At 40.7% G+C, this 11,486-nt stretch overlaps 1 protein-coding gene across 1 annotated transcript in view; it reads left to right on the forward strand.

Moving 5' to 3' along the window:
• The window catches only part of dlgap4b (discs, large (Drosophila) homolog-associated protein 4b), a 106,152-nt gene extending 97,606 nt beyond the window's left edge, over nucleotides 1-8,546 (forward strand). Inside the window, exons 12-16 of the mRNA XM_040159720.1 lie at nucleotides 290-378; nucleotides 1,344-1,831; nucleotides 2,882-2,973; nucleotides 5,547-5,717; nucleotides 6,916-8,546. Coding sequence (XP_040015654.1) covers nucleotides 290-378; nucleotides 1,344-1,831; nucleotides 2,882-2,973; nucleotides 5,547-5,717; nucleotides 6,916-7,158 — 1,083 coding nt within the window. The 3' untranslated portion in view covers nucleotides 7,159-8,546. The remainder of the gene's footprint in view (nucleotides 1-289; nucleotides 379-1,343; nucleotides 1,832-2,881; nucleotides 2,974-5,546; nucleotides 5,718-6,915) is intronic.
• Nucleotides 8,547-11,486: the final 2,940 nt, after the last annotated feature.

Below are 11,486 nucleotides of genomic sequence, written 5' to 3' on the forward strand. Positions count from 1 at the left end.
AATTGTGACATTTCAGTGAAAACCAAGCACAAAATTATATGGATATTCTCTGGATTTTCCTGTTGTTTTTTTTTTTTTTTCTGATTACTTGGTTTATCACTTGGAAAAATTGAATCCCTTGCACAACTGCACTTATCCTAGATAAAAGTCATTGATTAGGGATCTATGAGATCACTCATGCTACAATTTTTGTTTCTGAGTTCATTTTCATTTTTTGACCAGGTCACTGATTATGTTTTTTTTTTTTTTTTTTCTTTTTTTTCCCGTATCACTGTTTATTTTTTCTAAGGTTGACTGTATTCAGGAAGTTCCACGAGAGGAGACCCCGCCACTGGCCAAATTCCAATCAATCGGAGTACAGGTGGAGGACGGGTGGCAGTAAGTCCTCTTCCTGTCCTTGTAACAACGTGAGGAATTTATATTTTAGCCACACACACTGCTCTGACTATTCTTTCCCTTTACAGGAGCTATTTAGATGTGAAAGCAATATGAATGTCATCGTTTTTTGTCTGAAAACCATCTTTGTGTGTCGTGTTGGTAATGTTGAAGCAGATCCCTGGCGTGAGCATTTACAATTTAAACTTGTCTCTTCTAACTGTATATTTGACACCCATTTCGTGTTGTTTGCAGTGTAGTTGGCATTCTGTGCTCATGATGTTATGAATGCCAGGAAGTTCTGGGACGCCTTATGCCTTCCTCCTGTATTTTCTAACTTTTGCACGCTGCATTTGGAATTTTGTACATAGCAGCTGCTGCTCTGAGTCCTGATTGGTATTTTACCAACATAACCAAAAGTTCTTTTTATTTGTACATTTCTTACAGAACACTGTCTTTCCTAATTTGTACACATATTTGTGCTATATGACAATCCCTCAGCTGTGTCTGTTTGGTTCAACAGTTACCATAATATGGCATATCCTTTGCCTCTCCAGTCTTTTGCTGTTCTTATCCTCCCGAGATATTTCATTATCTGACTGAGTCACCACTTGCAAGCATTTCTTGATTAATAACAGGGAATGGAAATAATGTTCAATGTTCATCCATTTTCCATATGAAAATAAGAAGCTAGACTTCCAGTGATATGAGATCATTTGATGCCAGTCCGAGTGCTCTGTCATCATATATACAATGCCCAGCCTCTGATCAATCCTTTTTATTTATATATTGACCAGCAAAAGTGACTCAGTGTCAAAAATAAGCAGTGCTTCTTTCCATTAATGGAGACATTATTCTTGAATCATTTGTTTTCCTTGTCCACTGTTATTCACATAAAATGACAAAGACTAAAATCGTTGTTGTATTGAAATATATTGTAATAGTGAGTCTTGCCCTGTGTGTTCCAGGCTTAGTCGCTCCAGTAGTATGGCCTCAAAACAAGAAACCGACTCAGACACACAGGACATCCCTGTCATCTCCCATGTTAATAATACCAAACCCACTGATAAGAAAGTCATGGTCAATAGTGCCAGCCAATCCATGAGCTCCCCTCCCGGACAGGACTCTTTAGATAACGGAGACACTACTGGTGACACCACTTCACCTCCACCGCCCAGGCAGATCCTCAAGCGCTCCACCACACGAAGTAGCTCTTCCTCGTTCTCAGAAAGTCTGGACCCAGCGCTGGACCCCTCGTCTTTACCACCTCCAGACCCCTGGCTGGAGAGTGGGAATGGCAGTAACAGCAGCGTACCCCAGAGCAGAGGAGGGGGAACACTGTGTCGGAGAGATGGCCACTGGTTTCTGAAGTTGCTGCAGGCAGAGACAGGACGCATGGAAGGCTGGTGTAAGCAGATGGAGCAGGAGACCAAAGACAACCAGCTGTCAGAGGAGGGTAAGGCCAGCAGGGTACTCACTCAAACGCCACTCGTCTTTTTGTTAAATATCTTCCACAACCGGCTGGAGGAGCTTGCGAGTTGCAATGGGAGCAGACTCTCCTAAAAAAGGTTGCAAACTCGAATGTGTATAGTGTTCTGGCTCAAGCCCTACAATCACTCTATCAGACATACACAGCATGGAGGGGATGAGGCGGTAATACCTGGGGTTACCACACACAAGCAAGCCTGTAATCCCCAGAATTACACAAATCTACTCTGGAACTGATTAAACCTCCAGATTAGATTAGTGCTTCAACATCAGCCTGACAAGGCATACAGCAGTGAACACACGCAAATACACACTGTCCACACAAATAAAGAAACAGTGGGAAGGCTTTGGATGCTCTTCTTTTATCAGAAGTGCTGGATCAATGTATGAACATGGCCCAGTGGAAATCTATATGCTTTATAATTTTTTCAAAAATGAAAGTGCATGTGTGTGACCTGTAAAGTAGTTGGCTTTAAATCTGAGGCAAATCTGTGGTCCAGTGCTGGGTCTCACCACACTATAATCACATTGCCATAACTTTGCAATCCAGTGATCAGATAGGAGTCCCAGTTTTGTCAGGGCAGATGTATGTCCTAGTTTTGACACAGCAACAGACTAGCATAGTGTACACTGACGGCAGCAAGCTAAAGTATCTTTATAAGCTTGTATGCCTTTGAAGAGGATAACATTGTCCATTGCACTGTAATCCTCTACCCTGTGGAGTCAGTTTGAAGTGTATTGCAAGGCACGGCTGTATGTCTAGACACCTGCACTAAGCATCTGGTTTGCATCAAACCAGTTATGTATAAGCCAGAGAGCACTTGGTGTAGTTGTGGTTGTTGTACCTTTTGATATCAGGTCTTGGTGTTTACTGCCATGCTTCCAAACTTAAAGAACAGGCTGGCTTTGTGTACCATCCATAACAGGATGCATCTGAAATAAAAAATCATGTAATAATTGTGACAGATTTATGAGTTGATTTTTTTTTTTTTTTCCCATGTGTGTGTTCTCTTTTCAGTGCTGGGAAAGGTTCGCAGTGCAGTAGGAAGTGCCCAGCTCCTAATGTCCCAGAAGTTCCAGCAGTTCCGGGGACTGTGTGAACAAAACTTGGTGTGTATATGGCCTTTTTCTTTGACACTTCCACTCCACAGGTCTGCACAGGCATGAAAGTAAAACTTGCATCCATGGTCCCACACACACGTTTTTAAAACTGAACTAAACCTAATGTTATATTTTGGTCTCCAAGGATATTCTTTCCTCATTACACATAAAGGCTTTCACACAAATGAAAACTGACTAATCTGCTCTGATACACAACATATTAGGCCTACACAGAATAGGGCATGGTGGCCCACCAACACAAAATACAGGGAGCTTATGATAAGCCAGTAAGCCATTCCTCTCAGGTGACGGGTTTTTACCAGAAATGGCATTATAAAAATTGCAGCCAATTACCAGCGCATGACACTATAACACTCTACAATCTCAAATAAATAAACTGTCTGCTCTGTGGATATGTTTTTTTCAACTTTCCAAATATTAGTCAGATGAACCTGACTGGTAAAGTCTTTTCCAGCTTGACAGAACTTGACTTTTCCAAAAAATCTAAATCCAGTTCAGCACAGGCAGAGCAGTTAATGTAAAGATTGTGCCTACTACTGTACAAGGTCGTAATGTTCTTAAAAAGCCCTCATTGTGGGAAGAGAGAAATTTCCAAATAGATTATATTTGAAAGTAACCGAACCCAGCCCCAGCCCAAAGTTTCATGTGACAAAGTGGTCCAATCCAGACTTGAAGCCTGTTACTTTGTTGAGACCCATCAGGCTGAGACCCATAGGACAAATCACAAGAGGACCCCAAAAACACTCTCACATGGCAACATCAACAGTCTACTTCAGCCACAATTAAATGCTGTTGTTATCGCTGTGCTATTTAGACAACAGTAAATGAATTCATATTCATTGACGTAACTGTACCATATCCTGTCTCCCAACTGACTGTGTGTCTTATCAGCTTCAGTGAGTAGTTTCTTTTACTGCTTTGCAATGACTAAAAATTTCGTATTAATATTTTTGACAGCATCTTCAGTTGTACAGCCACTCAGTCAGTCAGTAATCCTAAGCAATAATTGCTCTCCTGTCCCCTGATCTTCACCAGTCAATTAGCATGATAAGACATTACACACATGTGGTTTGCCCGAAATGTCTGGACACAGATCACAGCAGTGAGCGCAGCTGCTTAAATATGACGACCAGAGTGGAGCCTGCACAAACAAAAGTCAGTCTGCCCGGAGCATTACAAACAGTGGCTGTTTCAGAAGAAAAGATGTCAGAGCAGGATGTACTTATTAATATATATCTGGCAAACTGTGCAAGCTTTGCAGAGACAGCTGTTTGTAAACAAGCGGAGGGTCATGTGTGTTGTTACTAATAAAGTTAGCTCGACAGTGGATCTTGAATGATTATGTCGTTATTTTGTTAAAAGTGTCTCAAACTGGTTCCCCTGGCTCAGTATACTGACTTATTCAACTGGTAATAAAACAGCATTTCTGTTTTATTATCCACCATATTTGTAATGTTACTGAAAACTGACAAACATTATTGTGAACCTTTTTATTTTGGTGTGACCTTCATCTTGACAAAATAATTGTGCTGTGACATGGCTCCCTCTAGTGGTGAAGGAGAAAAGAGCAGCATTTGTGTGTGATAAGTAAGTTTGTAATACTAGACCATAATTAACAGTTAACAATTAACAGCCAATAATAGTAACCATGTTGGCCAAAAGAGACACTTCTGAAGGGCATGACATTAATATTTCACCAGAACCACCATCATTCTGCTTTCTTTTAATTTTCTTTGTGTATGTGTATTTCTTTGAAGTATTTCTGTCACTTAGACGGTTTAAAGACAAGCAAAATGAAAGGGAGGCTGAGGCAAACACAAGTTCTGGGGACAGTGCGAACCCACAACAACTGACCCAGATACCCCGACCGCTGCCCTGACTCATTATCGACACATCTAGGACAAAGTATTTTTAAGGATTAGCCTAGTTTTTATTTGCCAGATCTTCTCAAATAATGTTTTTTTTTATAGTGGGTGATTTAACTTTTAGATTTGTTTTGTACCGTCCAACTAATCCATCTCTGCTGCTAACTATTATGGATGCGTTGAAAGTAGGCATACTTTTCTTTTTTTGTTTGTTTTTGGGGGGTTTTCTCTGCCATTTTACGGCTGATATGTCAGAAATTATAGCCCAGATTTACTGAGCTTTAAATGTCCTCCTCACATCCGGACAGTACATATACTGGAAGACACAACATGAAGTGAGACAGACATGTAGTGGTGTAATGGGTTCTGACTAATTGATTCACAGCTGGGTGTAATGCCAGACAAAAAGGACAACCTGCACAGACCCAAAAATAGAGCAGATGGAACACCCATCGGTATTTTTCTATTTAAATTTCAATTACAAGAATTTAGTTTGCACCCTATGATGGCATATGTGAAATTAATTATGTTGTGGTCTCGGGAAAAGTATTTTATAAACATTTTCCCTATCCTCTGATGCCTTTTACGCTTTAATATATTCCATATGATCTACACTATAACATGCACTACGTCCTCACTCCTCATCAGTCATACATTGTTCTTTCATTTTCATCCCTCTCTCCCTCTTTTGGTCAGAATGTAAATGCCAATCCGCGACCCACAGCCCAGGACTTGGCTGGTTTCTGGGACCTGCTGCAGCTCTCCATCGAGGACATCAGCCTCAAGTTCGATGAGCTCTACCATCTCAAGTCCAATGACTGGCAGCCCGTGCCATCTGCGGCTGCCCAGTCGCCCCCTGAGCGGAAGGTACTTCCCACCCCTGCTGCCCAGTGCCCTGGCTGGGGTAGGAAAGCCGCCGAAACCGGCCTCTCTCCTCCCACCACCACCACCATTTCTCCCACTCTTTTTTTTTTTTTTTCTCCCTTTTAAACCCCCCCCCGCGTGGGATGAACTCTAACAGGGCCTCCCTGTCCAACACAAAGGGGCAAAATAGATCCCTTTAGGCATGCATGGAAATATTCATCTCAAAGAGGGCTGTCGTTCATGTGTTTTTAAGGGTAAAGCCCTGCTTTGAGCATGCATGCGTCACTTACTGATGTGTATGTTGCAATGGAGCACGGCTTAGATGCACTGGCTCATGTGACAGAATGCAGTCTTGCTTTTGCTCTTGTTCTGTTTAATGTCTGTGCTTGTGTTTCTGTGTTTTTGTTGGTTATTTTTTATTGTTCTGTCTAAATTTGGGTGTTTTGTGTGTGTGTGTGTGTGTGTGTGTGTGTGTGTGTGTGTGTGTGTGTGTGTGTGTGTGTGTGTGTGTACTTTTATCTTTGTGAGGACCAGTTTGAGTTATAGACCTTACGGAGTGAGGACATTTTGGCCAGTCCTCACGACTTTAAAGGGTTGTTTGAGGGTTAAACCTTGGTTTTAGGGTTCAGGTTAGAATTAGGTTTGGGTTAGGGTTGTGGTTATGCTTTTAGTTTTGATGGTTAGGGTAAGGGGCTAGGAAATGCATAATATCATTGAGTGTCCTCACAAAGATAGAAGTGTGTGTGTGTTTGTTTATAGATGCTGTAGCTAAGTGCTCTTGCTTTATGTTACTTTGCAGTGCAAACGCATTGACTGTGTCTTTTGATCCTCTCACTGTGCTTTAAGTTTGATCCAGTGTGCCCATCATTTCATGTTACCATTTCATGTCTTTGAAAATTGTCGTTAAAATGACTGTTCTTCTCAGTGTTTGCCTATTTTTACCAGTTGTCTATACTGTCTGGTTTTCTTTTTATCACCTTTTACAAAAGCTTTAACAAAAACAATCAGCATTGGCATAATGTCTTTGTCAAAGTCCTGTCTGCAAAACCTGCCTAAACAAATAGAACCTGTTGAGGACGGTTTACTTATTACCTTCTCTCATTGTCTTATTTCTGTCTTTTGTCCTACCTCCTACCTTCACACAAAACTCTCTGCCTCTGTCCTCTTCTGTCTTCATGTGGCACCACTCCAATAACTACAGGACGAGGAGAAGGTGGCCCCTCCAGCTTCAAAGAAGCCCGGTAAGGGACGGCCATCGCTGGGCCGTGAGAAGAGTGCAGACTCTTCATCCACCTCTTCTACGGCCTCGGTAGAGAAGCAGAGACAGGAGGCTCGCAAGCGTCTGCTGGCTGCTAAGAAGGCTGCCTCGTTTCGCCAGAACTCTGCCACAGAGAGCGCAGACAGCATCGAAATCTACGTCCCCGAGGCCCAGACTCGTCTCTGAGAGACAGCGACAAAGAAGGATGTAGGGTCGGATCAAAGGATAGATAAGTGTCACTGAAATACCTGGGAAAAAAGTAGAGGAGAACTTTTGCAATGCAAATGAGCTACTCAGAGTAAAGATAGATGGAGGTGGGGGGAGGAGAGATCAAATTCCCAGAGATGGGGGTGGGGGTCAGTTTGGGCATTTTTGACACATTCATACAGTTATAGGCTGGTCCTGGTGGCATCAAACACTTACTAAACGAAACAGAAAATCAGAGATTGAACTCATGGACTTGACAGACTATGAAGCAGGAGACTCGTCATTTGAGGCTGCCAATGAAAACCTCAGTGGATGAACTTTGTCATTTCTTGTTGCTACTCTTGATATCATAAAACTGTTAATGAAGGTATTGTTATTATGACCATTATATCCTAAAGAATCTATATGACGACTGTTTTAAACGTTCCTCTATCTTGACTATAAGATCTATTAAGTGGACAGAAGACGAGCATTAATGCTCTTCTGTCTCCCATCATTGTCCTCTCTTCCCAGATCATTGGCCATCTTGTAGCTTTGCACAACACCGCCTTGTGGCCATCACACACACTGCACACACCACATCCACTGCACTTACACTCTACAAGCCTATGTATGTCTTCCTTGTATTTATTTGTTTACTTTATTCATCTTTTGTTTTGTATAAAAATCCATTTAGATCAGGTTATTAAAAATATTTTTGGTATGATGAAATTGAAAGTCAGGTTTGAGGGGTTATTTATGTAGTTCCTAGCAATTAAATTGTATGTTCTTCAAAAAGTTTTTTTTATGTCAAAAGATTTTAAACACTAATGAAAAAATATAAAGTTTAGTTTCTTAATGGTTTTGAATGAAAGCACATCCCAATATTAACAGTGACCGAGCATGAGGATCTCAGTTTCAGTCAGAATGACAGTGGCCAAGTATTACTGAATATTATCTCATTTTGTAGGAAAATATAATTTTTAGTTTCTTTTGCTTCTCTCTGATCCATTGACTTCATGTTTGTGCTGTAACTGCAGATGTGTGAATATTTCAGTCTGTTTGAGGTTTCTATAAGTACTTTTATTAACCTCACTTAGTTTTCAACTCATACATCTCAAAGGAAACTAGGGCTTTTACTGAGGTAATGCAGCAGGCTGAGTATGCAGGATGATATCGTGTTATTGTTTGTGGGGGGACACATTAGGACATGTCTTGCTGTTATTTTTATATTTTGTTTCCAGAAGCGTTGATGAATTATTTTGCCTCCATCACTCAACAAAATCAATCTTAGTCCTTTGCTACCATTATTGTTATTCCCATCATCCAAAGTATCTGCACTTTTTTATTCAGAGAAAAAATATTCAATTAAAGCATTACACACATTAGTCATTGTGTTTTCATCATTTATCAAATGCTGCTCACTTTTTTTTTTTTTTTTTTCATGGAAGACTGCATAAGCCAAAGATGAATTCACTGTTTCAAATTCATCTCATGTATTTAAATGTCATCAGCAGGGAGCTCACTAGTACTTGTGCTTACAGTGGAAAATAGACTGAGTGGACTGTCACCACAGCACAATGTGTATTACAGGTTTAACAGACATACATATGCCCAGAAGCTTGATCAGAACTGTAACAATACGGAGTAATTGCTTTGGAGCATTCAAGGCCATTGGGAACTGTGAAGTTCAGAAGCAAGAAAGTGGCTTTAAAGCACTGAACAGAGTGTGTACTACTCTAAAGATAGGCCTCTATCAACATAGCTGACTCCTCCTCTGCTCGGAAACTTCTGATCTCTAGAGGGCAACAGTGGTTAGCTCTCAATTTGAGGTAACAGTACATTGTTACGTATCCAGACAATGAAAGGGGATTCACATTAAAAGTTGACATTCCTGCCTTGCCCGGTTTTGCATTAGGGAGAGACACTGTGTAGATTACACAAAATTACGGAATCATCTCTCATTTGAAGCCACCTCCCAAAACCAAGAGGTCTAAGACAAGGCCTTATAGTTTTCATGATATTTATGTACACTCAATTTAGGATTTCACACTAGAAGTACATATCCAACTATAAAGACAGGCCCAACATGCCTTAGACCAACCACAGTTGATTTCCTATTTTCCACTCTCATTTGGTTTCTTACAAACAGTAGGTAATGGTGAATAAAAACAAACTTCCTCTTCCTAATTACTTATGGTAAACTACTGCAATGTCCCTCAATTGCTTTGACTGCTGCAATGCCTCTTTCTCACCCACTGTGACTCAAAAATGCAGCCTGGTGCTTTGAATTGGAAAAGCCCGATGACCACCATTCTTTCTCTATCTTGGCAAAAGCTTTCTGTTGATGGTGGGCCTTTGTTTGCCTGTTGTGTTTGCCTGCTGGGGATGACTCTCAGTGAGGAAAATGGCTTAGGGGTGTCAATAGCCTGTTCCCTGGTTGCTGTCAAAGCCCCCTTCCATTTGACTGGGGTGGACAGCATCGTTAGCACCTGAAGGCCTTTTGTGTGACTCAACCGTTGACTTGATTTGATTTCTGACTGCCAGGAAAAGGTGGTGTGTATCTGACAAGTTGTTGTCCTGAAATAAGCAAAGTGGAGGCAATATATTTGTCTCTTGTATGTGTAAACAGGTTAGCTGATAGTCAATAGATTTCACTGACCACACCACTCCCATTTTCAAGAAAAGTTTAATACATTGCACTAAATTGTATCAAATCATGTCATTTTCTGTTTATTTGGGGGGTTTTTGTCTCCATTGACAGCAGATTGTTTTTCAGGCCCAGACCCTGCTGTCAGCCTTCCTCGCACAAAACCGTAGGTCTGCGCCTGACTGGAACGCAGATCAAACACAGTGTGGCATCTGAAATGTGCTGAGGGAAGGAGGGCAGGAACACAGAGGAAGCTGTTCTGTGACCTAACCGTCACAAACTGAAAAGAGATGCTTTTCCAGCCTGCTGAAAAACTTGGATGTGTAAAATGCCAAGAGATGTCAGTGACATACTTAGCGAAGAAAGCGCATCTCATACATGTTAACAAGGCCTCTCTCCAATACACACACACATCACTGGGACACACCTAGGTCTATTTCCTGGATAGGGTTATCCATGATCTAAACAGCTGCACTGTGGGGGGCATGGGGGGTGGGTTACTATAAAGCCATTGATTTGGGGGTGATAATGATCCCCATATAGTTTGATGGGTTAGGCCTTTTAAAGTCAAAACTGTCAACTAAAAGCATTCGCTTAAGTGGCGGTCTGCTTTGGTAAAGCTTAATTTTGAGAAGTAAACACAAGTAAGCACTTGTGTTCAGCTGCACTCTTTAATGTGCCTCCTTCGGGCATAGTAAACCATAGTCAAATTGGTGGATTATATTATCATCCATAAATATGAAAAAAAAGCAATAGTCTAAATGTTAAACAGGAGGCTGTGGTCAAAATTGTATCATCTCTTCTGTGACACCAATGTACCTTTTGTTTTTCCTCTAAAAATAGGTTTGATATCATTACACATTATATAAAGTTGAGCTACCCTTAAAGGTTGTTTTATACATTTGCCACTTTTTCTACATTCCAGGACAGAGAAAAAGTCACTTCAGTGGAGGCTCCAAGAGACAGACAACGAGAAACGGGTTAATCCCAGGAGGCACGTTTACCTCAGATGGGACACCAGTGAATCCACTCCCATACAGTAGTCCAAAGGCCTGCTTGCAAAAAAACAAGCTCATTAGCATCTCTGCTTTGTTCCACTGAGACATGCAGAAAACTCAGAAAGGGGTGAGGGGCAGAAGCTATGCTCTTACCAAAAGAGATATGATGTAGCAAAAAGTTTCTGTAAAAATACTAGAACAAATATTTTATTGAGCAAGCACATATTTTACAGAATAGGATCTGTTCAGCATAATACTCTGTAAGGCTCGGTGTATGTCAGGGTTTATGGGATTTAGTGCAGAAGGGTTATGCTCTTTGATACGAAGTTGTGTGTTTGGGTGTGGTGTTCATAAAATGAGATTTACCTAGATTCCTGTCACTATACTCTGGTAACATTTAAAATATATGTGCAATACTGAGTAAAAGGGTTCTTTGATATTAAGATGAAACTAATAATCTTGCATTTCTCTCCCTTTGCTTCTAAAAGTTGTCTTCTGTAAATAATTTAAAAAAAACAGACTGAAAATCTTCATCTTTTACAATGCTCTAGATCTATTTATACTATTTCAAGGTTGTTCAAATGTATGATGGAGAGATGTAACATTCAATAAAATGCACAGTACTTTCTCAAAAAGTTCATCATGGCTGTATTGCCTTATTGTTTTGTATAAGCTGTTTG

Source organism: Xiphias gladius, chromosome 21, assembly GCF_016859285.1.
Source record: "Xiphias gladius isolate SHS-SW01 ecotype Sanya breed wild chromosome 21, ASM1685928v1, whole genome shotgun sequence".
NCBI lineage: Eukaryota > Metazoa > Chordata > Actinopteri > Istiophoriformes > Xiphiidae > Xiphias > Xiphias gladius.